Genomic DNA, 27,773 nt, shown 5'->3' with positions numbered 1-27,773 from the left:
TTAGATTAGCATTTGAGCCCCGGCCCTGGTGCTGATTACAGTGCCCGAGCTGTGGGACCAGATGTGGTGCCCCTGAGGGATGTGTGTTTGCAGAGATGCCTCTCCCACGTATCTGCTTCATCCTGGAGATCACATTTCCCACTCCCCATTTCAGTCAAGGAAATATTCTAGTAGGTTACCTTTAATTTGCATGAGTTTAAAATCCTTACTGTGGTACTTACCTGAAAACTAAATTTATGCTTTTAAAGACTAATTCAGCTGGGAATCTTCAGGATGGCAATTCTTAATAATGACCCTGACATTTGGATTGTGGATCTTTAACTTCTCTTGGCCCAAAATTCCAGTTCTTCGGTACCTTCCCAGTTGTTTCCCAGGGGAAAGGCCCCTCTCATTACCAGGAAAAGTGACATTATTTCTTCACAATAAGTAGCAGGTTCAAACCCACTTGGATAAGTCCCAATACACTGCTCTTACCAAATAAAAAGATCTTTTGAGGGCAGAGGAAATAAGGGTGTCACTGCCTGACTCAGCACTGAGCCTGCTGCGTCTGTCACATTCCAATCTCTTTCCCCATATACCATTTGCCCCTTTCATTTCTGCTTGTTTGGTGCCAGTTTGTGTAAGATATCCCGAACACAGCGGTATTGAACATTGCTAAAAAGTCTCAAAAAATGAGGATAGGGCGAGCATAAGCTCTGAATTTATGTTGATACAGTGAATCATCGAATTATGAATCATGGAATATCCTTAAATTGGAAGGGATCCACAAGGATCATCCCGCCCAATGCCTGGCCCTGCCCAGACACCCCAGCAATCCCACCCTGTGCAGAGAGCGTTGTCCAAACGCTCCTGGCGCTCTGGCAGGGTGGGGGCCGTAGCCATCCCCCGGGGAGCCCGTTCAGGGCCCGACCACCCTCTGGCTCCCGCAGCCGGACTCGTTCCGCGTGTCCCGGGTCCCGCAGCCCGGAGCGGGCACAGCGTGCGGGCCGTGCCCGCGGCCCCCGGCGCTCCCACCCGCCGTGCCCGGGGCCAGGGCGCGGGGCTCCTTCCGGCGGCTTTAGTGAGGATCAAGGAGACCTCAGCTGAGTTCCTTGGGGACCGGGCTGGAAGCCCTCGAAGCCGCTGCTGCGGCAGGGAGAAAACGCCGCAGACATAACGCGTTGTACTCAAACACCACAGCACCGCGGGTCCGGGAACAACCCCCCGGCGCTCCCGCTCTGACTCCCGCTGGGCCCATGTGCGTTTTCGCGGCGCTTTTCGCGGTGTCCCGGCCGCGCCACTCCCGCTCCGGGGCAGCCGCCGGTGCCTGCGGGGTTCCCCCCGCGCTGTCCCGGCCCTGAGGGCCCCTCAGGCTCCCGCCGCCTTTCCCGCCTCCCCCCGCCCCGGCCCCGCTGTTGCCGTGGCAACCGCGCCGGCTCGCGCCCCGCCCGCTTCCGGCGCCGCTTCCCCTTCCCCCGGAAAGGCCGGGGCGCGCGCGGGGGCAGGGGAAGCGCGGGCGGGATTTCCGGCGTGCGGGGCGCGCGCGCGGCGGGGCGGGAGCGGCCGCGCGAGCCGGGGCTGCGGGGCGGCCACGCCACTTCCGCCTCCGCCGCCGCGTGAGGGGCCGGGAGCGCCGCGAGCGGCACCGGGAGCGCCGGGAATTCCGGGAGCGGCACCGGGAACAGCGCCGGGAGCGGCCCAGCCGGGAGCGCGGCGGAGGAACCGCCGCCTAGCGCAGCCCCGCGCCGGCCGCCGCAGCCCCGAGCGGCTGCGCCCCAGCTCCATGAATGGAAATCGGCAGCGCAGGTGAGCGCGGGCCCGGCGGGGCCTGGCGGGCTCGGGGAGCGGGCTCCCCGCGCCATCCCCCCCAGCTCCCGGTGCGTGCCGCGGGGCAGCGGCCGGGCCGAGCCCATCCCGAGGGGGGTCGGGCAGGAGGAGCCGAGCCCCGCGGGCAGGGCCCCGGTACCGGGCAGAGCCGGGGCCGAGCCGCTCCGTGCCCTGCTTGCCGTGCCGGGGGTGGAGGAGGAATTGTCGGTATTTCATAACCGGTGTGCCCGGCTTGCGTAACCCGCGCCGTGCCGGTGCCCGAGGGACGGACCCGCAGAGCCCGGCGGGACCGGGCAGCGCTCCCTCGAGCAGCTCCTGCCGGGCACACAGCGGGTACTTGGCCCCTGTGTGTCAGCACGCTGAGCTTTGGGGCTAATTCCGGTGCCTTTGGTGTGCTGCTTCACAATATTCATTCCCAGGTGGTTATTGCCCGGGGGGGCTGTGGCTGCCCCGTCCCTGGGCTGTGTCCAGGGCAAGGTTGGATGGGGCTTGGAGCAACCTGGGCTAGGGGAAGGTGTCCCTGCCCATGACATGGGTGGGATAGGATGGGTTTTAAGGTGTTTTCCAACCCAAATCGTTCTGTGATTCTATGAAAATCTTCGCATTTTGGCCGTTTGATCCTTTTTCCGGGAAAGCACGTGCTCAGTATTTATCAGCTTTGTGGTTCAAATGGATTTTGGGGGGTTGGAGAAGGAAGTTCTGATTCAGTTTTTCAAGATAACTTATTCCAAATCTGCCAGAAGAGTGGAGGAGGGTTCAGGATTGGGCAGTGTTTAATCAGCAATTCCCTGGCTGTACCTCGATGGAAAAGGGAATGTCCAAAGCCACCTGGAGTTCCATGTCTGTCACTTGAGTAGGTACTGCAGGTGGTGAAAATACCAGACTGAGACTGAAGGTGTCAACACAAAACGTGCCTTCCCATCTCCATATGGAGATCCTTTTCTAACATACTTGGAGATTTAAGGACAGTGATGCATTTGGCTGGAAAAACTCCCTACCTCAGCTGTTGCCTGGCTTGAGGTTGTGATGGGTTGAGAATGTTTTAAGGTGCAGGATTTTAACAATCTGGTGGGATTTATATGATGCTCTCTTACACGGTGTTAAATAAACTCTCATTATAACCTGGTGCAATTGTAGTCGTCTCCTGATAAACAGATTTGCAAGAGGAGCCCTTTGGAGTGAATTTACCTGTTTTTATGCTGCAATGTGTTGAGTTTTAGCAAAGCTGCTGCAGAGTGTTCCTTGTGGGCTCAGGCAGTGTCCAGCACAATGGATGGTTCTTCTTATGCCTGCTTGTGATGAGGGAAGTGTAAAGTGCACTGTTCATGTTCCAGATCTTAGGGTCTTGGAGCAGGAGGACACAAACCATCCTTGGTGGAGCAAATGAGGATTAAAGCTCTGTCGTGAAAGAGAGAAAGACACTGAGATGTGCTTTGTTTTCTGTGCATGAAGGGAAAACACGGGATAAAATAACCAGAGAAGGGAACAAAGATTGGGTGTGAGTATCCCTGGAGTAAAGTGTGGAAGTGTGTGCCAGGACATCTTGGGTGAAGCAGCGCTGTGGGTGAGGTCCTGTTTGTGTGAGAGGCTTAGGCTACGGAATCTGGGGAGTACTGTGGCTCTCCTGGTCCATGGAATTTGAAAATCAGTGAAAGTTGGAGCTGGATGTGAAGGTGGCTGCTTGGGGCGTGGGTTGTGATGAAACCAAACTGAGGAACAGCAATAAAATGTTCGGTGGAGAAAGTGAAGTGAAGGAAAAGCTGCTCTCAGCACAGGTCAGGCATTGCACTTCCACCAGGAGAATGTTCAGTAAAATTCCAAGAGGCAGGAGGTTCAACCAACAGGGGATGTTCCGTGGTGTAACCAAGTTGTGTCAGTGCCATTGTCTTCGTTTCCATGTCCTACATTGTTCTTTCAAAGCTCACAGCTTTTTGTGCTAAAAGTGTTAAATTGTGTTGGATTGGGTTTTTTAATTGCAGTTTTTAATGAGGCACTGCAGGCATCCTTAATGTTCTGTTTATTTTCCATACAAACTTTGGGCAGAGAGAATCCTGAGAAGTGGCTTTTCTCTCTCTGATTCAGAGTAGTGATTCGGGAGGCCCATTAAAAGTCCCGTTTTTGTGGGTGTGGTAGAGCAGGGAAGGGGGTGATTCATAGTTGCCTTCAAAAGTTATTCTACTGTAAGATACAGTGGCATATTTCCTCTGGAGTTGCTGTGGAAGTTGTTTGACTCACAGTATGAACCTTAGAAATTGTTTCATCCTCAGAGCTTTGCTTCCTCAGGGGTGAAGGTGTCAAAGAGTATTTCTTGAGCTAATTTTTACCTTCCAGATTTTGGTCTGTGGAAATACCTTCCAGGGAAAACTCTTGCAGGGTTTGTGTGGGCTGGCACATTCTCTTCTCCCAGAGCAATTGGGTATTAACTTCACTATGTGCATATAAGCTGCATTTTTGGGCTTAAAGCATTTTTGTATTTAATTTTTTTTAATGGTTCAGAAGCATTGATTGTCTTTTAAATTCTCCCAAAACACTCCAGTGTGTTTTCTGTAAGTCCATTAGGGCAGAATGAGTTACCACACCAGTATTTGCTTGTGCAGTTGGCAGTCACAGAGCACAGCATCAAAATGTTGGCTTTTGATGAGTTTGAACATGACTTAGTATCCGAAACCTTGAAAAAAACCAAACCCTAAATTGCAAGGAGGAATGTTTAGAAAACATGGATTGCATTACTCATAAATAATGTAATGCCACCCAGCAAGGCCGAGTGACAGAAATGAGGCAATTCATGATTTCTGGCAGACAGAGCTCCATCATTGAAACCAACGTTTGAATCAGATCTTCTCTATGGATTTTTTTAAATCCAGAATTAGGTTATTTTTTGTTAGTGATAAAATTTTCTTAGAGCTCCACAGGCTGGGCCTCTGAGTAGAGGCCAGGGGCCCTGTGAAAGGGAGTCTTTTATTTTTCCCCCTCTAGCTCTCTCCAGTGCAGCTCCAGCCTGAGGCTGGGATCAGTTCCACAAATCTGCCTTGTGTGCCTGAGCCAGAGTAAGTTGTATTTACCTGCTCAGGCCTTCATGTTATGTTTTGGGCTGTTCCAGCACCCATCAGTTGGATTGAGAACTGTTGTATAAACAAAAATAAACCTACTAAGTTATCTCTGTTATTAGAGTTTGGCTTTATAATGCTGAAGCCACAGTGTGAAAGAGGATAATTTTTTCTGGAAGCTTGGTGGGGATGGCCCTTTCTGTAAGGAAATCTGCATTTCCTATTAGCATCCTGCTGGAGATCAGGGTTTTTCTTCATTCTGTAAAAACGCTGCATGTGCCAGAAGCTGCAGTTTTTCTTACAATGGTGTGTTGGAAGCATTTGCAGGTTTCTGAGCTCGTTGTGCTCAGGCTTTATTCCGACAGGGCTTCTCTGGTTGCTAGGTAGGTGCAGCCAGTGTTTGGATGCAGGCCAGGCTTGTCCCTGTGCTGGCTGGGCTGCCGAGGAATCGCCATCCCTTCTGGCTGTGTTTAAGCTTGATTGGAACATCGATACTTCCATGGAAGAAAAGATTCTCACTCAGAGCTCGTTGGAGCCGTTAGAGGGACTTGCACAGTGCAGCTGGGGGGGCTTCATGATCCCTTCCAAGTCAAACCCTTCCATGATCTTGAGATGTGCTCCCTTGCTGCACAAAAGACTTCCAAGAATCTGTCTGAGACACCAGTTTTAGTTCCTGTTTGTGTGTTCATTGTTTTCTGTTATAAATCAGTTGAGTTTTAGTGCTGGGAGCTTTGCTGAGCTGGTTTTATGAATTGAGCTCTGCTCCAGCACGCTGAACAGACTTGGTGTGGGGGTTTTACTTGGATTTTTAAGAACATCCTAGGCATATATCTGAAGGGAGCCTACAAGAAAGATGGAGAGGGACTATTTCCAAGGCCTGGAGTGATGGGGGGGGATGGATTCCCACTGCCAGAGGGCAGGTTTAGATGGGATATTGGGAAAAAATTCTTCCTTGTGAGGGTGGAGGGGCCCTGGCACAGGGTGCCCAGAGAAGCTGTGACTGCCCCATCCTTGGAAGTGTCGAAGGCCAGGTTGGACAGGGCTTGGAGCAGCCTGGGATAGTGGAAGGTGTCCCTGCCATGGCATGGATGGGAATGAGATGATCTTTAAGGTGCCTCCAACCCAAACCATGTTTCTATGGTATGTATGTACCTGGTGCTGTCATGGCAGAATATTGGTTTCTTTAACACAAAAAGGTTTCTCCTCTCAAATTTGTGGGCAGCTGAGCAATGCAGAACTCTCTGGAAGCACTGAGGAGCTGCTCCATCCCCTGTGGAGGAGGACTCACAGTGCTGCTGCTTTGAGAAAGGTTTTTCAGCCTTGACCCACTTTGTTTTTGCAATGGTTAAAGGACTTGAAGGAAAGGATCTGCCACTCGGGCATCCTGTACTCTGTAGAATAATAGTACTTTGAATATTTTTGGTTTGTGTGTTTATTTCCATGGGCTTGACACAGGGCTTAGGCATGAGGTTGGGTGAGTCACCAATAGATCGGCGGCAGAACCATCCCCAGAGCGTCGCTGGTTATTTGTGTTTTATTGGGCTTTCAGTCACAGCTTTGAGGCCGCTGACACAAGACTTTCACAACAGAATCTGGCAAGTCAGTGTGTCTTCAAAGCAGGGTCTTCTCAGTGGGTGCCCCTCTATTTGGGCAGTACTGGCATACTCATGTTTTTAAGTTCATTTGTCCAAGGGAGAATATGATTCATACAGTAATAGCAAAATAGCTGAATTTTTAAAAATTACACCTGAACAATGTGTAGACCTGCACTTCTGATTCATTTATTGGTCACTTAACTCCTGTTTGCCAAAATCTGGGTTCTTACTTCTTCCAGGGTGAGTAGCACACAAAAGGCTGACCAGGCTAAAAGAACCTTTTTAATGTTATCATTATTTCAGCAGTTTTGTTACTCTCCCCTACAGATAGGAACTAAATATAAACTGTGGTGTGTATGTCTTCAGAATATTAAAACAAACTGTTGGCTTGTTTATGCCACTCAAATGTTTAGTAGTAACTTTTTTGCTTATGCTTATATTCTGCAAATATAGCTGGAGTAAATTCTAGGGCTGCTTTTACTCACGTGAGAGTATTAAAATGAAGGAAAAGTTGAAGAGAGCAGATGCTTGGAACAAGTTTTGCATAAGCAGAGTCTGTGAGTGGGTTTTAAATGATGCTTCTTGCTTTCTGTTTTGTTTTATCTTGTGGCTCCAAGCCAGCCCCACTCAGAATTTTTCAGTAGTTTTCTGGGTAGAGCCAGACAAATGTTACAGAGGAACTTGGCTTTGATGTTCACCTGTTCTCAAGACGTGATTTCCTTCAAGATAATACAGGGTTTTTTACAGAAATTGTGGAGATAATCAAAAGGCAAATAAAAAACATTTTTCCCAGCACTTGACATTTTAACTTTGCTATGAAAATGAGTGGGCTGGAATCGCTGCCTGCGTCACTGAGTAGGAGGAGAGGGGAGAACTTTGCACTACCTCTCTCAAATGCTCTGAAAATCAGGACATTTGTACCACGAGTAACTTCTTAAAACTCAGGCTACCAAGCATTTTCCATTTGTTGTTGTTTCTTAATTGGAAAGAGGTATTTTTAAGTGGAAATACCAGTAGAAATTCTGGGAAATGGGCTGTGTTTACTGCTGTGTTTGGTTTGTAAGGCATGAGTAATGCAAATCTTGAGTGGAGGGTTCTCACCTAAGTGATGCAAAGCAAATTAAATAGATGAGAATGGAACAAATCTGGGCAGGTATTTTAGCTACTTTTCAAAATATCTCAGTGCAGATTTGGATGTTTCTCTGAGCAGTTCTGGTTATTCTTCTTTAGCCTACAAATAATCAAGAGTTTTACAATGCTGTCTTAATCCAGTCTTTACTCTTCTGGCAAATTGGCTTTATGGGGGCAGTTAGATGGGAGGTAATGGTCTTACTCTTCATCCATTTTCACCCAGCAAAGTTCAAGAATAATCTGTCTTCCAAGACTAAGCTGAAATGAAGAGTTATCTCAAATCCTGTGCATCAGTTCAGAGCTACTTCTGTGTTTTTGTACTCTGCAGCCACTTGGTTATTACCAGGGTGTTCAGAAAAGACTTGTAAAACTTTCTGCATTATTTTTGGAATTTCTTTTTGTTTAAGGGTTTTTGATTTTGGGTTATTTTTTTTTTCCTTTTTGTTTTGGATTTTTGGTTGGGTTTTTTTAGGAAATTTCCTAAACAAAACCTCCTGATTTTATTCATGCTGATCACTGTAGCTCATGAGTAAGAGAACAGTCTAGATGTAGGTGGAGGATTAAGGATTAATAATGGGAAAGCATTTGTTTGGAATTTCGTGCTGTTGGAGACAGCCAATTTCCTTTCCTCGAGTGTGCTGGCTCTGGTGCCCTCCTGGTTATCCTGGGAGTTGGTTCAGGGGATTGTCTGTTGTGCTTTTCTCCTAATCTGTGGGACTTTACCTTTGCAGGACCCGTGGGGGCACAGCCCCTGCTCATGGTGCCCAGACGTCCCGGCTATGGCACCATGGGCAAGCCCATTAAACTGCTGGCCAACTGCTTCCAAGTTGAAATCCCAAAGATTGATGTCTACCTCTATGAGGTGGATATCAAACCAGATAAGTGTCCTCGGAGGGTGAACAGGTGAGAAGATACATTTGTCTTGTAAATTACAGCAGTGGGAATGTTGAATAACATCAGGAGCTGTGAAAGGGAGGCTTTCTTTCCTTTTCCCAGCTGGGAGGTGAAAGTGCTGCTCATTCAGCTTGAAGAGGAAGTCAATATTTATCATCTTCCTGAAGTACTTTGGGTTAATATTGCCTGGCCAGGACGTGGTGCCTGGAAGCTGCTGCTGTGCAGGAAGGCTGGTTTGCATGTGCTGAAAGGAAAATGTTTCCATTCTGTGCCACTGAAACACCAAGACCTCCCAAAGAATTCAGATCCCAAAGGCCTGTTACAGTTGGAGGTGTTCCAAAAGTCTGCTGTGTTCCAAAATTTTTATCTACTACTCGCATAAAGAAGCATTTTTGTATAAGCTGAAAATTTAATCGTGGTTTTTCAACTGTATTTCAGTGCTTGTGTCAGGTTAATCTTTATTGCCATCAATTTATAATAAAGCAGAGGAGGCAAATCTATAATTGTATGCAAAGTGGATCAGACTTTTACATGATTTTGTAGAAACTCAGGTTATTAAGGACTTAAAGCCAAGCCTTTTTTGTTAGGGCATCTCATGTTTATAACCAGTGTAGGCAGAATTCAAAACTCTCATCGAGGAGCAGATAGACATTGCTGCAGACAGCACAATGAACTGGCAGAGCTTCCACATGGGGGTTTGTGCACCACTTTTTTCCATCATAAAGATAATACAAAGGCCTTGGTAATTTCTAGGAGTTTCTGAAATTATTTCAGTACCAATATTCCCCACTATCTGAGCATTTGCATTGATTCTGATTTTATTCTGTAGTGTTTATTTATTTAGTTAAAGTATGTGAAGCACCTTTTGGAACAGCGGTGGGTGTTTATAATTCACTCAAGTATTGTTTATTGCAACTACTTCAGCAAAACACCTGGGACAGGGAGCCAGCTTGGGTCTGATCCTTCTACAGAAACATCTTCAGTGTAAATATCCCCTTTTCCAGGGACGTGGTGGACTCTATGGTGCAGCATTTTAAAGTGACAATATTTGGGGACCGTAGACCAGTTTATGATGGGAAAAGAAGCCTCTATACAGCCAATCCACTTCCTGTGGCCACTACTGGGGTAAGATAACTGGGAACATGTTATATTAATAGCAGCTTCATAGGAAAGGAAAACACCCAGCTTTAAATATTGCTGATTTCAGAAAAGCTGGATGTATCTTATAGTATCTGTACTGAAACTGAGTCCTTCTGATATATTTCCTGCAAATTCCAGTGTGTGTAAATGTTCATGTAATAGTTGCATTCAGAACTTCTATGTAATTTAGTAGCTGCTTTCTACAGCAAAATCTATGAAAACATTTCATTTCACAGACTGTAACACATGATCCTATGATGAATTGAAAAAACAAGCCAGAGTTTTTCTAGAATGTATTGCTTTATGATTTGGGGTGACAAAAAGTTATTCTATCCTCTTCTGCTTGGTCAGGGCCCAGTTTTCTTAACTTTGTCTATTTGATAATGTACTTTCATCAAACATGAGTGACTTCAATATCTGAGTTTTTGAGTCTCTGGCCCAGCTGTGGGAAGGAGTGGAATCTCAAGGCTACCAGATTAAAAAGCTGCTTTTTATTTCTTTCTTTTCTCCCCTGCCCAGGTGGATTTGGATGTGACACTACCCGGAGAAGGTGGAAAAGATCGTCCCTTCAAAGTGTCAATAAAGTTTGTTTCTCGGGTGAGCTGGCACTTGCTGCATGAAGTTTTGACAGGAAGAACCTTGCCTGAGCCTCTGGAACTAGACAAACCTATCAGCACTAACCCTGTTCATGCTGTCGATGTGGTGCTACGACACCTCCCCTCCATGAAGTAGGTTCACTGTCTTCCTGCAGTCTGTCTTTACCTGAAGTATCCCCACTGGGAGACCTTCATCCCCATTTCTTCACAGGTGAAAAGAGAAACTGTTCATTCCCCTCTGCAGCACAGCTGGTGAGCTGAGCAGGGAGCATATAGTCAGTCCTGTACAAGTGTTTCTGTAGGCAGAGCAGGTGATGTGTGTGTTGGAAAAGATCAAGAAACATCAGGCATTTATAACAGGCCTTCATCGAAATGCTGAGAGGTTCCAGTGAGCTGCAGCATTGCTGTCCTGGATCTGCTCAGCTTGAGCTAAGTGATGGCAGTGCCTGTGGAAAGCAGAGTCTCTTTAATCCATTGGTACACTGTCACCAGTGCATGCTTCTCATGTCTGAAATACATGGCTAGGACCAGGACTTGTCCTAACAAAGTCTCATATTTTATTTTATTTATTTATTTTATCTATTTTATCTCAGAACCCTGAAATTCAGAGAAGGCTAATTTTGCTTGATTTGGTCAATGAAAGTTACTTTTGAAGTTTGTTGGCTTTAGGCAGCGCAGTGGCTTTGCTCTGAGCAGATTTCTGATAGGTTTCACTGATAGCTCTGAGAGGTTTCACTGTGTGTAGCTGACAACCAAAAAAAGTGCCCTGTGGTTTTGTGGAATCCAGTGTTCCTCAGCTTCCCCAGATCTGAAGATGTTAGCCTCTGTACTAATGCCTGTGCATTACAAAACAGGAGGTGTGGAGGCTCAGGAGCAGCTGTTTTCTACCTGTGAGAGAAACATCATTTCATTAGTTCTGTTTCCCCCATAGTTTTGCTTCTCTCAATGTATCTTGTATTCAAAAGTTCCCTCTGAATAGGGAAATATGGTATTTAAGGGTCAGGCCAGTATAGACAAGGCTGTTGTACAGAATCTGCTGTGGTGGAGATTCCACTTTCTTGAAGCAGAAGATCAGGAAGGGTAAGTTAACTTAGTTCTTGATTTGTTGTAAAAACTGAAAGTGGTTTGTGCATTGCTAAAAGTAGTAAATGTTTTTGTCTAAATTTAAAAGCACTGCAATAGGAACAGAAGCATTCAGGGTATTTTGTTTATACTTGCTTCTTGGCACAGATTGCTGGTGCACAAAATGCCAAAAAATAATAATGCCGTGTGTTATAATCTTTGTTACATGAATCTGATGTTTGGAAAACAAGAACATAAATGTGTGGCTACCTGTTTCACCAGGTACACCCCCGTGGGCCGCTCCTTCTTCTCAGCTCCAGAAGGCTATGACCACCCCCTGGGAGGGGGCAGGGAGGTCTGGTTTGGGTTCCATCAGTCTGTCCGACCTGCCATGTGGAAAATGATGCTCAACATCGATGGTAAGTGGAGATTCAGGGCTGAGATTCAGACCAGGCATGTATAGCAAAGGTTACCTAGAGAAATTCAGTCTGTTTTCCTTACCATTTGTCATCATGCCAATGTTTGAGCAGAAATTTACCTGCCATATAAAAACCAATATCCCTACATAAGAAAGAATTGCACAGGGCTTGTTTTCTTGCTTCATTTCAGTATTGGTGCATCCCCAGTGACAGAGGCAGGTTGCCTGCACGCTGTGCAGCTGTACACAGTGAGTGGTGCTCAGTACTTCCAAGAAAACTCTGTAAAACATACCCCAAGCACTTCTCTGAATAGGGCTGATTGGAATAGGCTTTCTTATGCAAAAGGATAAGCTCTGCAGCACTGTATTGAGTCCCAGATGAATGGATCTGAGATCAAGGGTGCCTGTGTCAGACTCCCTCGTCCGGTGAGCACTCAACTCTATTTAGTTGTTAAACCCTCATTGAAAAGTGTCAGTGGTGGAGATGCAGGTGCTGCCTGAGGTTTTCTCTGCTTTGCATTCAGTTCTCACTGTCTTTGAAATGCTTTATAAACCCAAGGTAAATTGTCTTGCTCTACATTGGTTACTCCAAGTCAGGTTGTGCTTGGAGCATAATAAAATATTGCAGATGTTGAACTGTCTTGCTGAAAATTTGCAAGTCCATGTGTTCTGGTTTACGTAAATTGTGGGTGATTCTCGTGTGACTGAAGTCACACAGTTTGTTCTTGTAAAATTGCCTTTCTAACACCAGCTGTGGTTTAAAAAAATGAATGTAAAAATCTCAACCTGTCCCAAAAAGAACTGGTGCTGCTGTCTATATGCAAGGTACTGAGAGAACTGCAGTTCAGGTAGGAGAAGAGGATGAATTTACACCAACTGATAATGTACTGTGCTGTTACTTTGTGAGGCAAGTTTTTCTTACCAGCATTAGCAAGTGTAGTAGTAACTCTTGGAGTAGAAGTTTTTCAGTCCTTCCTGTGAATGAGAAATGGGAAGCCCTTTCTAAGTGGTGATTCACAGAGCTGTTGTTCTGTTTCCTCATTTGAGGCTGTGAAATTGTCTTCAAATCCCATCACTGGAGGTTTTTCAGTTGTTTAGTTGGATGAGGTTCTCCATGAAAGTGTTGCTGTGGGAGACAACCCACACTGCCAGGGTGGGGAGGGTGAGGATTTGGGGTCACTCAGAAATCTGGAGCAGTCTCAGGCATCTGGAGGTGTTGGTTGATGCCTCATGTGAGGCTGGTAGGCTGCTCAAGTGACACATGTCTGAAGAATGTTGTGTTGTATGAGCACAGATATGTGGCAGGTTTGGTTCATGAGATCTGGAAAACTGATAAATGCTTGTTGAGTATTTCTTTTCTGTTGTTGACATTTAAAGTTTTAAATGTGTGGAACAGTTTGTGTCTGAGCTCTGTCTAGTCCCACCTTGCCTTTCCTGCCAAAGGTGTTGTTTCAGTTGCTTAAAACTTTGTCAGGAGGATAATTTATGATTTATAATAAGTCAGCTGTCCTGCTTAAAACCAGTATATTGTTCCTTAAAGTGATAGTGTCATTAGCATGTGGGGGGAGGGTAAGAGATTTGAGTAGATCAAGGGTTCCACTCCCCCTACACCAACACAATTTCTGCATCGTCAAAATAGTGCTCATGTCTACACCAGATATTGTTTCAGTAATTGAGCAGATTGTGTAACTGACAAAATTATATTGCATGTTGAATTATGTTAGCTTTTAATATTCAAAAGTCTGTGGTAGAGAGACATTAATCCTGTCTGTGCAGCTTCATACAGAGGTAAAAGAGAATGTGTCTCTAGGGTGTTGCAGCTTTCTAGAAATAAATGTTCTCTGGGGGAAAAACCCTTTCAAACCCCTGAAATTCCAGGTAGTAGCAGGATGACTGTACTGGAGAGAGATGTGTCACTGTAGACTTTCTGCTGGCTTTTTGATATTTTACTCTTGCAGAACTCACTGTTCCGTTTCTAAATGTGCCCGAGGTTTACGTGGAATTCTAAGAAATATTGATGTATGAACTGCTTCACAATACCTTGACTGGGTTTTTTTTACATTTCATATTTTGCTCTTTGTAGTTTCTGCCACTGCCTTCTACAAAGCACAACCCGTAATTCAGTTCATGTGTGAAGTCCTTGATATTCATAATATTGATGAACAACCAAGACCTCTGACTGATTCTCATCGGGTAAAATTCACCAAAGAGATAAAGGGTGAGTAGAAATGGGTTGGTTTTGTCCCAGATAACACAGTAAAGTTAATTCTAAGTGAATTGTTTTAACTGGAAGCCTGTTTAACATGGAGCAGAAGGGCCTGGAACTGCCAACAGAATTGTAGTATCCATGTGTGTAGCTCTAATCCTGAGACAAACAATGCAGCTCTGCAGAAATGGGAGCTGAAAAACATTCCCAGTGGCTTAGAGGGAAAGAGGGAGCACGTTGTTCGTTGCCTGGGCAGAGGTAAGTGGCTGCTGCCAACCTCTCCTAACCCAGGGTCCCTGAGGCCACCTGGCATTGTGTGTGGGCTCCTGTTGTTTGAGTGCTGTGGCAAAGTGAACATTGATTTCAAGGCTAACATTGATTCTTTGAAAGAGTGTTGTTATAGTGAATTCTAATAACTGATTGCCTTGTGGAAAAATGAGTACCACTTGCAGCTGAAGGCCAAATTCCATTCCAAAGGAATTGCATAAGCTGCTGGTTTGAGTGGTTTCACTCCATATATGCTACTTGGGTTTGTATTTTCCCATATCCTTCATTCCAGGATATGGAATTTGCAGAGAGAAAAGCCTTGGAGGAGCTCAGCTCTTAAACACTTGATGCAAGATTAGACACTACTGAAATACTGGGCAGCTAAAAAGTAAATTTGAACTGTAGTCATAAAGGGATGTGCTCACAGAAGAGTCGTGACTGAAAAAACACAGGATTTATTTTGTACTAGTCCTAACGTGCCCCCTTTTACATCTGCCTGTCTGCCTTAATTCTGTAGGGCAGGTAACTGGAGGTTGAGAAACTGCCTCTGCTTGATCTCAGGTGCCTCAGAGTCTCTGTTACCATAGTCAGAAAATATTGAAAGTTATCCCTTTGCTCTCAGACTCGTCGTTGCTGCTGTAGGGTCTGAGAGCTCCAGCCAGGACGTGACCATGTACAGCAAAACAAGCCCTGCATTAGAGCTGTTTGTGTGTGAGCAGCACTGGGGGAGTGCACTGCCTTGGTAGTGTCACAGCAGAGTAATGACAGAGCAGGGAATAGCTTCCAGATATCTCTGTGTTCATCAGCCCTTGTCTGTGGTCACAGTGCCCCATGGTTTCTTTTCTCTATTTTCTCTTAATGCCGTGTCAGGGCAGTGGTGGTTTATTTTTGCTGTGCTGTCCTCTGAGTAATACTGATGTTCTTGATGCAATTAGTGTTGTCAGGGAGCAAGGAGGTACAGTCAGTGCTTCTTTGTGATGTCTGTGTCCCCAGTAAACTAAACACAGCCTGGTGTCTGCTACCTGGGGACCTGATTTTGGGTGGTGTGGTCCACAATCCACACAAACCTCAACAGGATGAGCCATCCAGTTGCTCTCTCAAAGGCCTGTAGTACTAGACTTCAGTAAAATTAGACTTTACTACTGGAGGTGAATTCTTTGAGTACCCAGGCTTTGTTTTCAGCAGCTTTCTGTCCTGTGGAGCTGGGGAAGGACAGCAGCGTGTGGATGCTGTGCAGCCCTCGTGTGATAAGCTCAGTGCTCCCAGCAGATGTTGAGGCTGCTCTGTGTGAACAGCACAGTGTGTGCACAGTCACAGCAACAGCCCCCAGAGCCTCCTGGAGCTGCCACTGTCATGATTATCGTGGGCAGAGATAAGTCTGGAGAGGCTCTGGTGTGTAGGCTGAGTGCTTTGAGACAAGATTCTCAAAATGCAAAGTTAAACTTGGTCAGTGAAATTAAAGAAAATTACAGGATGAATGTGGACACAAAGCTGGGAGGAAGATGCTAAAGTAGAAACCTGGTTTTGTCCTTTTAATTTCAATTACGTTGGAACTGATAGTTTGGAGAGATGTACAAGATAGAGAATGAGAACATGAGGATATGGTGAAAACTGCTGTCCAAATTCAGTCAATGCTTTTAAAATGAAATTCAGACGACATTGAACATGAAGTATTTTACGTCACGATTTATTTGTGAGGATAATCATCAGGATTAGTCAGAACTCAAATTATAATGAAAGTAAAAATGTTCAGCGAATAATAATCTTTGTGCTATTTGATGCTGACCCCAAAGCTGTTATGTTCTATCATTTAAAACCTTGTGTCTCTTGTGTACATGTTTGTGTAGTTATGGCATCAGGTTTTTTTGATGCTTTTGTGCAGGTCTAAAGGTAGAAGTGACTCACTGTGGGACAATGAGAAGGAAGTACCGTGTCTGTAACGTAACGAGACGGCCTGCAAGTCATCAAACGTAAGAGCATGAAATGTGTGATAGTCTCACACTGAGTAACAGGACCTGATATTTCATTCATTTGGGATGATGTTATTTGACAAATAATATTTTACTGAAATGTCTGTCTTCTCAGCTTTCCTTTACAGCTAGAAAATGGCCAGACTGTGGAGAGGACAGTAGCACAGTATTTCAGAGAGAAATACAACCTCCAGCTGAAATACCCTCACCTTCCTTGTCTGCAAGTGGGACAGGAACAAAAACACACCTACCTGCCTTTAGAAGTAAGAGCCTTACTATGATAGATCAGCTGGGTTTGGGTGGGTTCTGTCAGTTTACAAAACATGAAGAATCTATGCTCTTTGCAATACAAGTGTTTTATGGGTTTACATCTTCATCACTCTTTAATTTCACCTAATACTGTCTACATCCTACAGTGCTTTGAAGTGCAGAAATACGAGAAAGAACTAGCAGTTGTTCAAACAGGTTGGGGTTTATAGTGGCAGCATAGTGTCACATGTGTACAGTGTGGTGTGATTTGAGTGCTTCTGCTGTGAATTAATGCTTCTGATTTCCCCTGCAGGTGTGTAACATCGTGGCTGGCCAGAGGTGCATCAAGAAGCTGACAGACAATCAGACATCAACCATGATAAAAGCTACAGCCAGGTCTGCACCAGACAGGCAGGAGGAGATCAGCAGATTGGTGAGTGTCCCAATCCCAGCTCCATGGGACACTGCTCAGAGTGACACTGGGCTGGATCACATCCATGCAAAACTTCCTAGTCTTTTCATTCCTCCTTGTCCTTTAACTTAAGAGATTTTAACTACTTTTTTTAATAGGATTTATTTAAAATGGCATGCAATGATAGCATGAGTCCATACTACAGACTCTCTTGCATTTTCATCTCAACACTTAATTTACTGTGAGGAAATGCTCAAAAAAATGCCTTTGAATGAACAAACTGAAAGTGAGTGCTTGAGCAATGAAGGGAACAGAAACCACCTCATCCATTAGATCTCATGGCAGTAATTGTTTTCATTGGGGATGGGTTGATAGTATTGAGCAGTCATGTCTGAGCCTTTTTCAATTAAATTGTTGTAAGAACACTACTGCAATGTTCCTGTTAGCCTGTGGTTTGTTATATAGATTATAATCAGATATTTCTGTAACATGCAAATCTCTCCTAGGTGAGAAGTGCAAATTATGATGCAGATCCATTTGTCCAAGAGTTCCAGTTCAAAGTGAGGGATGAGATGGCCCATGTGACAGGACGTGTGCTCCCAGCCCCAATGCTGCAGTACGGAGGACGGGTGAGACTTTGGCTTTTCCTCTGCTTTCCATTTTGAGGAGTGATTTCCTGTACACTTTGACTCTACAGGGATCAGACTTTGAATAATAAACTCTTCTTTTTTTATCCTGAAACTGGAAATAGCACCAGCTGCTTCTTTTTTAGTCACCTGGGTGTCTGTTGCTTTTGTTTCCCCAGAATCGAACTGTGGCAACACCAAGCCACGGTGTGTGGGACATGAGAGGGAAACAGTTCCACACTGGGGTGGAGATCAAGATGTGGGCCATAGCTTGCTTTGCAACACAGAGACAGTGCAGAGAAGAAATTCTGAAGTAAGGCATGTTGTGGTTCAGGCTTTGGACTGTTCTCTTAATGGAATGAAACATGAATGTAGAATTACAATGAGCATTTTACCTGGGTTTAATGTGAGATGTTAGGGTGGGAATCTGGGCTGGTTTGCTTACAATCAAAACACTGTACTGGGTACACTGTGGGGTGTTTGTCTTGTAATATCACTGTATATAGCCCTTTCTGACACCTTGAACAAAGTACTGTCTAGACTATTTTTTAGCCCGTTCTGGCTCTGTGGTGTTTCACAGCTGTACACCCTCCACATAACAAATATTTTTACAATGCTGCTTTAAAAGCTATTTGGAATCATCCTCCTTTGATGATTCTGTCCCTTTGTGCTTTGCTTATTGTGTACTGTTGCTACTGCAAAAATCCAAAAATCTCCTCGTGTGCAGGGGTTTCACAGACCAGCTGCGCAAGATCTCCAAGGACGCCGGGATGCCGATCCAGGGCCAGCCCTGCTTCTGCAAGTACGCCCAGGGTGCAGACAGCGTGGAGCCCATGTTCCGACACCTCAAGAACACCTATTCAGGGCTTCAGCTCATCATTGTCATCCTGCCAGGGAAGACACCTGTGTATGGTAAGGACACACCTCTGTCTTTAGCTGTTCAGTCAGGTATCATTCGGAGAAATCTGCTGCCCAGCATATGTTAAAAATTACTCAGAACCATCCTTTAGGTATTAGACACCGCTGTTTTCTGTCTGAAGATAAATTGGAAGCAGGTCTTAGTTTGCAGATCAGTTAGAAGTTACTGCACAGTATGTACACTAGAATTATTAGGACTTATCTAAGATCAAAATGCAGCAATAACCTCAAATGGACTCAAAGTTGTCTCCTTGTGTTTGCTTCCCAGCGGAGGTGAAGCGCGTGGGAGACACGCTGTTGGGAATGGCCACACAGTGTGTTCAGGTCAAGAACGTCATTAAAACATCTCCACAGACCCTCTCAAATCTGTGCCTGAAGATTAATGTTAAACTAGGAGGAATCAACAACATCCTTGTACCTCATCAACGGTAAGACTCTGGAGATTGCGTTGGGTTTTCTTTTAACAGATGTGGTTACGTTTGCTACTTAGCACCCAAAATTTAAATGTGGACAAGTTTTAAATTAAAATAGTCTTTTGTTAATAGTATGTGGTATTTGAAGTAGAATTAAATTCCTTCCAGCACAGGCTCAGAGTGGTGGTTGGCCTGTGCAGTAGGTCTTCAGCCAAGGTTCTTGTCAAATGTTTGATCGGTATCAAAGTTGAAATGAGGAACAGTTGTGGGAGGAAAAATGTTTTAAAGGCAGTATAAGACCATCCTGCTGCTCAAGTCCTGCAGAACAGTATAATGTGTGTGCTGGTACTGTAGCTTAGTGGGGCTCAGGGAGCCCCCAGACTCACATGGAGCTCTAAAGCCCCTGGCTGTGCTGCTCTGCTGGAGCCCCAGGGCTGCTCCCCACCAGAGTCATGCCCCAGTTCTGGCAGTGTGTTTGCAGTGTGTTTTGGGCTCTGCTGGGGAGGGTTCCAAGTTTACCTCTTGTGCACAAAGATCCCATTGTTGAGCCTTGGCCCGGGTACCTGATAAGGCTGAGACAGAAACAACCCCCACGGTGAGCGATGACCTTGTGGCAGCTCTTCAGCTACCAGTGTGACTTAGCACTTTTTTCTTTTTGAAGACCTTCTGTGTTCCAGCAGCCAGTGATCTTTTTGGGAGCTGATGTCACTCACCCTCCAGCTGGAGATGGAAAGAAGCCTTCCATTGCTGCTGTAAGTTTTATTAAACTTACATGGTGTTTTTTCATTGTGGGTAAATGTTAGAATAGTAAGTGCAACTCATGGACTATCTCTATATCAAATATCTTTCAGGGCTTATGCCAGTTCCTTGTACACATTCCCAATTATATTAAAGATCATGTATTTAAAAGAAAAAAAACTGCCTTATACTTCTGAATGGTTCCTTAGCTCTTTAATTTTTAAATCAAGGTAAAATGGCATTGTTAAATAATATATTTCTGCAGAAATATTCTCAAGGAAATAACACAGCTTGGTGACATTAGCTATGGGAATAAATCACACAGGGCTCCATTTTCTTCATGGTGGAAAAAGCCCATTCTGTATTCACATAAATAGCTAGCTTGCCTTAGAAGAAATGACAGGCCAGCCAGAGCAGGGCCTTATTTTATGAGGCCTTTCTTGATTATTTTTCTTCCTTACTGCGACAGTTTGATAGTAACTTTTTTTTTTTAAGGAGAAAAGTGTCAATAAAGGTCTGTATTGGCAGAAGTGTTTTTCATATTTCTTACCTTTTGTGTTGGTACAGTCCAGAAGCTCAAGGTGGTGATTGGAGGCTTGGTCAGTCCTCTCCTACTTCGTCCCCTTGGTATTTTAGTTGTCATTGATTGCAGGAAACTGCATCTGTGTTTAAAGTAACTAAGGGAAGCTGAGGTTTTTCTCAGTGTTAAAGGTGAGAAAACGTCACAGAAAAATGTCTGTCTGGATTACAAAAACATGCCTTAGTGAGAAGCCAAATTCTGCAGGTGCATTTCAGGATGCTTGGGGGCAAAAGGTGTTAAACCTGTACCAAGTCAAGTTCCTGTTGAAAGTGTTACTGTGGTTGTTGTTTAGCACAAACATCTTGTACTTGCCGCTCTTAGCTTTTTTGTTTTTAATACCTTTGGCATAGATTTGAGCTTGAAGCCTCCCCTGCTGCGCTCTCCCCACAGGTTGTAGGCAGCATGGATGCTCATCCCAGCCGGTACTGTGCCACGGTGAGGGTCCAGAGGCCCCGGCAGGAGATCATCCAGGACCTGGCCTCCATGGTCAGGGAGCTGCTCATCCAGTTCTACAAATCAACACGGTTCAAGCCCACCCGGATCATCTTCTACAGGGACGGGGTCTCTGAGGGACAGTTCCGACAGGTTGGTTCAGTTGTGGGTTTCTGGAAAGAGTCTCTTACTCTGTAGTAGCTGCAGGTCTTGTTTTGTACTGTTTGAGTTGATTACATTAACACAAAAGAATTGAAGAGAGGATTTCTTAATCTTGTTGGGTAAGAAGAGTTGCAGCTGTTTTTCTGTCTGGGAAGGAGAAGTCTTCAAATTTGGGAAATCACATATGTCTGAGTACTTTCTGAGATTACCAGCTGTGTGCCAAAGTTGTGCTTGTTAACTACACAGAATTGGTAGGTGTTGTGTGTAGAATACAGTGGAAGGAAAATCTAAACCCTTCTGTTCTTGTGCTTGTAGGTTTTGTATTATGAACTGCTGGCCATTAGAGAAGCCTGCATCAGTTTGGAGAAGGATTACCAGCCTGGCATAACCTACATTGTGGTGCAGAAGAGACATCATACGCGGCTGTTCTGTGCTGACAGAACAGAAAGGGTAATCACTGCGCTCTGAGGAGCCTTTTGGGAAAGCTTCACGAGGAGCTTTTAGGCTGCTGGAGAAAATATTAGCGTGGGCTTCTGTCCATCTGGTTAAATGTGCATACAGGGAAGTGTTGATTTGATAAAATGAGGCTCCAAATTGAAAAATCATTGACCTTAAGTCTGTTAAAAACCCCCACAACGTCACATTGGAGCTAAAAATCGGTGTGACTACTCAGGACCAATCTCCAGCAGTAACAGAAGAAAGCACAAAATGGTGGAACCTTTTTTCTGTGTTAATCAATCCAAACTGAAGCTGACAATTCTAAGTACAAATGTCTGCAGCTCCTCTTTCCAGTCTGAGCTGGAAAGTTCTGATGTGCTGGAGGTGCAGTGTTGTGTAAGGTGCTGGAGAGCCATCCAGTGTCCTTGTCAAACCTCCAAGGCCGATGTAGTGGCACATTCCAAACAGTTCTGGGACACTTGATGTGCCGAAACCTTGCCAGTGGTGAATAGAAACTTGTATTTTTCATTACAGTTGAGCTGTATAAACAGCTGAGGCTGTACTTACCAAACTTCTTCTCTAGGTTGGACGAAGTGGCAATATTCCAGCTGGGACAACTGTAGATACAGACATTACACACCCCTATGAGTTTGATTTTTACCTCTGTAGCCATGCTGGAATACAGGTATGGATGCTTTGTGTAAGTAAATGTGAATTTAGAACAAATTGGTTTTCTTCTTTTATGACACCTATTTACAAACAGTTACTTAGCAGGGAAATGTTCTTTTAGCTCGGTTTTATCTGAGATAAAACATTATTGTGAGACTTAGAGGATGATTTGCTTAACAGGTGGGCTCTGCTGCACATTTAAATTTGCACTGATGGTAAGTGGTGCTTTTTAAAGTTTGCTTTAAAGGGGTCACTTTATTTTGTAACATTATTATTTCTGAAAAAATATTTCACCTTGTATCAGGCTATTGCTTAAAATGTAAAAAAAAAAAATTATTCTTTAAATTTTTATCACGTCAGTCTGACCACATTATCATCAGTTTTGTTTGGGTTGGCTGGGAATGACTTCTTTTTCCCGTTTTGAATCATTTCAATGGGTTTTTTGGGTTTTTTGTCAACCTTTACACTCTGCCTGATCAAGCTGCTTTCTGGCCCTATGGAAAAAGATTTGTATCAAAGTTGAGCAGAAATGCTGGGTGTAGTTGCAGCTCACTGTGTTTAATATAGCAAGGCATAAAGATCCTCAGCTAAATTGATACTCCAGATATATTTGTTTTAAAAGGAGAGACTTGTAGCTTGGCTAAAGCACAACTATTTACCCAATTCAGGTGCACTGTAAGATTTAACTTGAATTTCTAGTGTTCATACTTGCAGTTAGGGTGCTCAGGAACCAGAAGGATTTAAAGCACTGGGTGTTTCTCTGGGATGTTTCATGAGAAGCAGTTTAATTGAAGGTAGGCAAAAGGAGCTGTGATTGTGGTTTAGACATGTTGGGAGCAGATGCTGATCACTGAGGGGTTTTATCCAAGCAAGAACATATAGAGCAATGTAATCATGCATATGTTAGACTTACTAATCTTTAAATACATAAAACCGAACTTGTTCGGCTGCTGCTACGTAGGACTTCACACTAGATAGCCTGGTCCTTTCTGAACACCAAAACCTGACTTGTTTATGGCAATCCAGACAAGTGACCCTCCATCCCCATCTCTGCAGGGAACCAGCCGTCCCTCCCACTACCACGTCCTGTGGGATGACAACTGTTTCACAGCAGACGAGCTGCAGCTGCTGACATACCAGCTGTGCCACACCTACGTGCGCTGCACCCGCTCCGTCTCCATCCCCGCGCCCGCCTACTACGCTCACCTGGTGGCATTCAGAGCACGCTACCACCTCGTGGACAAGGAACACGACAGGTACATCACAGGCTCTGCTCAGGGTTTAGTCCTCGCTGCTCTCATCCACTGTCAGGCCTAAAGACACCTGACTGCGGGTGATTCCCGCTGGTCTTGTGTTCAGTTTTTGTTGCCTTTAGGAATGATGTTAAGATCGTCACTCCTGGCAGCTGCTGCTCTACATCAGACCAGAGTGGCTTGGTGGATTCTACTGAATAACACTCAGATTAAAAGAATTCAGTTACTGAACTATTTTGTTATGAATTTGACGTGGTCTGAGGCAAGCCACGGATTTAATTTTTTTGCTTTAGGGCCAGAGTAGTCATGAATGAACTAAATGTTAAGTGCTTCCACTTATCTAACTCTGTACGTCAGTATAACCTTCAAGCCATCAATTTATTTATAAAAGGCTCATTTTTAGATGAACAAGCTAAGCAGCCATGGCAAAGAGATTTGTCAAAAGCCTCAAGGTTGCTGGGTGAATGGCAGAGTTGATATTTCTGTGTCCAGTTCTGTCACTGGTGCTGTGTTGGTGAAGGGTCTGGAGAGTCAGTCCTATGGGGGCTCAGCCTGGAGAAAAGTGGCACCTTCTCAGTCTCTACCCTGACAGGAGAGTCCAACCAGCGCTGGTTTGGTTTCCAGGGAACAAGGGACAAGTCAAGGGGAAACAGCCTCACGCTGTTGACTGGGGAGGGTCAGGTTGGACATTGGGAGGAATTTCTCTATGAAGAAGGTGGTCAGGCATTGGAAGGGGCTGCCCAGGGAAGGGATGGAGTCCCCATCCTCGGAGGCGCTCAAGAACAACTGAACATGGCACTCCGTGCTCTGGGCTGGGTGATGAGGTTGGGATCACTCACAGGTTGGACTCGACCTTAGAGGTCATTTCCAACCTCAGTGATTCTGTCAAAGAGATGCGAAAGCAGCTTTTTGATCTGAATTAATACAATTTACAGCCCTGCCTGTCTCTCCCTCGTTCCCTGCAGTGCTGAAGGGAGCCACGTGTCAGGACAGAGCAACGGGCGAGACCCGCAGGCCCTGGCGAAGGCTGTACAGATTCACCAAGACACCTTACGCACGATGTACTTCGCTTAAGTCAATGACCCGGGAGACACTCACGGAGAGGAGAACTGAGAACTTAAGCCACATACAATGTATGTTTCCAGGGGGTTGGTTTAGGGGCTGTGCCTCCCATCGTGCTGGAGCTGACGCTGTGCAGGGGCGAGAGGCTCACCCTTAAATTGACACGAGGAAGATTGTTTACTTCATCCAGGAACACAGCACTATTATGCAATATGAAACCAGCCAACTGCTTTTTTGGGGCGGGCTCCTGTGGGAAGCCACCGCCATCATTTTTTTTTTAATTATTATTTCTCGTAGTTTAACCCTCTTCTGCCTTTACCTCAAGTTGCTCGGCAGCACAACTATTGTTGCAAAAAAAAAAAAAAAGGATAGTAATAATAAACTAAAATTTATTGTGTAATTTAAAACAAAAAAAAAAAAACAAACCACCTTTTAGAAACAATCACAGTGATTGTTTGGAGAAGGGAAGTGTGCAAAAAAGAAAATAAGTTTTTAACCCCCGTGCATTGAGGAATCTTTCTCTCAGTATTGCCATCGAGCGTTCGAATGTGAACATATCCAAGTGCATTGGAATGTACAGCACTAGCTAGGTAACAGTGAGGGGGGAAGATGTTTTGCACACTAATCCAATAATTTGAACCTAATTTAGCCAACGGCTGCCTTTGTGTCTTTTCTCACAGCTTTGGAGTTCTCAGCTCCAAGAGTTCCCTTTCAAAAGCAATCCAAGAAGCTCGTGGTTCATGTGCAGGCAGTAGTGACCCAACTCTTCTTGCTCCCTGGGGGAATTTACTAAAGCTGCTGTTTTACCTAGTCCAAAAGTTTCAATTTTTTCCTATCTGGCAAGTCAAATCTGTTGAAGCCTCACGTGAGATCTGATGTCCCAGGTTTTCTGGGATGACATACAGTAACCACCAGAACTGAAACTTTAGAGCTAAGGTCTTTTTGGAAAAAAAAGAAACCTGCTACTTTACTTGCTGCCTCTCACACCTTAATGTGATTCATATGTATGTGTGTTTGAAGTTTAGCTTCCTTTTGTTTCTTTTATATTTATTAGAGTAATAATAATGCTTTAATTTAATTATTACAGAACATATGGTCAACATCAACTTTTATTTTTTAGAAATGTAATCATGTTTATTTTTAAAAAAAGAAACTGACAACTTGTTTTGCTATCTTTTAGTGCAATAAGCATTCTAAAGAAAAACTGTGTCCATTGAGCTGTACTGAAGCAGTGTCCGTACCACGGACTGTGGGAGAATGGACACCTCCAGGATTTTAAAAGGACAAAGTAAAAGCCTTAATTTTGAAAGGAAAGTTTTATAGTCAGAAGGAATCTTGAATTTTCCTTTTTTAAATCAAAAAAAAAATACAAAAAATGCTTCTAGACTTCTGCAAGCTTTACTTGTCGCTGCAGTCTTTTGATTTAACAAAGGAATTGGCCTTATTTTTGGCTTTGAAATGTGGAGCATATTTGAATTAAATGGAAAGGGTTTTGTATTAAGATCTCAGTTTTTACATGCTTAGTTAAACCTATTTGACATCAGTAAAATGTCTGGAATTAATAAAAGTTTTTAGGCTTTTTTCCTCTTTGATAGTGACTTTCCTTTTAAAATTAAGTTATTGGTAACTTCATTTCACTTTGCAAATAAAGAGGGCTGGGATAGTTCTAACATGTTAAATCACCGAAATGTGAAACAAACCAATGGGACTCTTTCATTCCACTTTAAAACCAATGTTTAAGATGTCAGAGACGAGCATTTATTCAACGAGGGGACTGGGGAGTTTTGCACTTTGTAAACTCGTGAACTGCATTTTTGACTGTTTTTATTTGCACTGGTTCATAGTATATTTACTGCAGCTGTTTGTATGGGCATTGCTGTGATCCCAGCCCTCCCGACCTCCACCTGCTCTCACATGAAAACCTGGTTGGTCTAAGTAGCTTCTCTCCTCGTTCTCACCAAATCTGCTGTTTGCCAATATACTGTATTTTGAGCCTAAAATCTGAGCCCATTTTGCTTCACCAGGCATGAACCCCCTTTTTTCTGCCAGAAAAACCAAGTACTGTATTTTGTGCATTTGTATATTGTATGGAAATGTCCGTAGTGCTGTTCACAACACTGTCTGCAAGAGCTTTACTAACAGCTGGTGTAGATACCTATTTTATCTCTCAAAACCAAGGAAAATAATGTCAAAGACTAACTTGGCAAAGCTAAAATTGCACTGGAAACAGCGGTGGGGGTGGGCATTGGCTGGGGGTGCTCAGTGGGGATTGCTGGGGGGCTCAGCAGGCCCTGAGGGGTTGGGGACCCCCGGAGCCAGGGGTCCCAGCTCAGGAGTGCCCTGTCCCTGTGGGTGCCTTTGGACACACCTGGTGCAGGGAGGGGGGTGTGACAGTCCTTTGAGCGAGGTGGTTTCTCAGTGAGTCTCTCAGATGTTTTTCCCAGTCTGTGACCTGATACTTTTCTCCTAAAGCTCTCTCAGTAGCAATGCTGTTTGTAAAAGGTTCAGCTTAAGCTTTATACAGAAATTTCTTTTGAAACAGAGAACTTTTTTTTTTTTAAAAAAACTATTTTACAAAGAGTTCTTGTGGACTTCTGGCATTTAGCTGAAAATTCCTTTTTACAAAGCCTTCTAGCTCTCCTTTCAAAGCTGCTTCTCACCCTGCCCACGCTCGGTGACTCGGATTTGAGAAGCTTTTTTGCTCACTACTTTCACCAAAAACTAAAGAAACTTCATTGGCAAAGTGACTTCAGTTGTCAAGGTAACATTGTACCTGGTTTTCATGTGAAGAGTATTTGGAAGTTTTAATCTCTCTTCTTGGTTTTGCAAATATCTACGTCAAGTGCCGATACTTCTTTGTATTACGATATCAAGTTACTGACGTTGTGAGGGCCACACATTTATGATGCTGTAGCTGCTATATTTATTTAAATGGAGATGGACAATTACTGCACTAAGGAATGAGGAGAAAAGCAAGGAATCAAGGTTAGTTAGATATCTTGGGTTTTTTTCAAAAGAGAATTAATGGTGTGAAATATCAAGTGTAACAAAGGGTGCTGTCATTTTAACTGAGATTAAATAGCCAGATATTCTTCTTTTGTTTAAAAACATATATATTTTGATGTTTGCAGTTTGGGGGTGGGGGGTCGGGATAAATGGTACCTCATCTGTGGTGGCAGTTTCCAGTATATTTTCAGAGTATATGGATTTCTTTTATTTTTGTACCTGCTCTCCTTGAAAAAGAAAAAAAAAAAAATCTCAAATTTTATGTGCTGTTTGAGGAAATCTTGAGTGGCACAGCAGATCCCCCTCTCCGGCCGAGAGCTGGCTGTGGATAGTCCAAAGAGGGATGTGGGCACAGGCTGATGGCTCTTCTTGCTTTGCAGACACCGGCCTCGGGTTTCTGCCTGTGGAGAAAAGCAGTTCCCATCTCCTCAGACACCGAGACCTCACTTGTACTGAACAAGTGCCACTAAGTGCTCCCGTGGTGGGGGCAGGCCCAGGGTATCACCGAGCCCCTCCTCACCCAGCCAGCCCTGCCCAAACCTCCCACCTGGCCACTGCTAGATGCAGAGCTGGAGAGAATCCCAGGATGTTTGTGGTTGAGGCGTTAAACTCGCGACATTTGCCAACAGGAGGAGTGGCTCCGCTGTAAGTCGCCTTTTTCCCTTTCTAGGGACTTGAGCCGT

At 44.5% G+C, this 27,773-nt stretch overlaps 1 protein-coding gene across 1 annotated transcript; it reads left to right on the top strand.

Annotated features, from left to right (window-relative positions):
• The first annotated feature begins 1,537 nt into the window (after nucleotides 1–1,537).
• On the top strand, nucleotides 1,538–26,244 carry AGO3 (argonaute RISC catalytic component 3). The gene is made up of 19 exons (XM_084222869.1): nucleotides 1,538–1,785; nucleotides 8,311–8,482; nucleotides 9,478–9,598; nucleotides 10,133–10,341; nucleotides 11,554–11,690; nucleotides 13,773–13,907; nucleotides 16,045–16,132; nucleotides 16,248–16,395; nucleotides 16,695–16,814; nucleotides 17,300–17,422; nucleotides 17,599–17,732; nucleotides 18,147–18,331; nucleotides 18,606–18,765; nucleotides 19,412–19,502; nucleotides 20,459–20,653; nucleotides 20,978–21,112; nucleotides 21,684–21,785; nucleotides 22,826–23,025; nucleotides 23,988–26,244. The coding sequence occupies exons 1-19, from the start codon at nucleotides 1,767–1,769 to the stop codon at nucleotides 24,094–24,096; spliced, it is 2,583 nt and encodes an 860-aa protein (XP_084078995.1). The 5' UTR covers nucleotides 1,538–1,766; the 3' UTR covers nucleotides 24,097–26,244.
• The last annotated feature ends 1,529 nt before the right edge of the window (nucleotides 26,245–27,773 follow it).

Source organism: Fringilla coelebs (assembly GCF_963513975.1).
Source record: "Fringilla coelebs genome assembly, chromosome: 28".
NCBI classification, from domain to species: Eukaryota; Metazoa; Chordata; class Aves; order Passeriformes; family Fringillidae; genus Fringilla; species Fringilla coelebs.
This window is presented reverse-complemented; position numbering and strand designations above follow the sequence as displayed.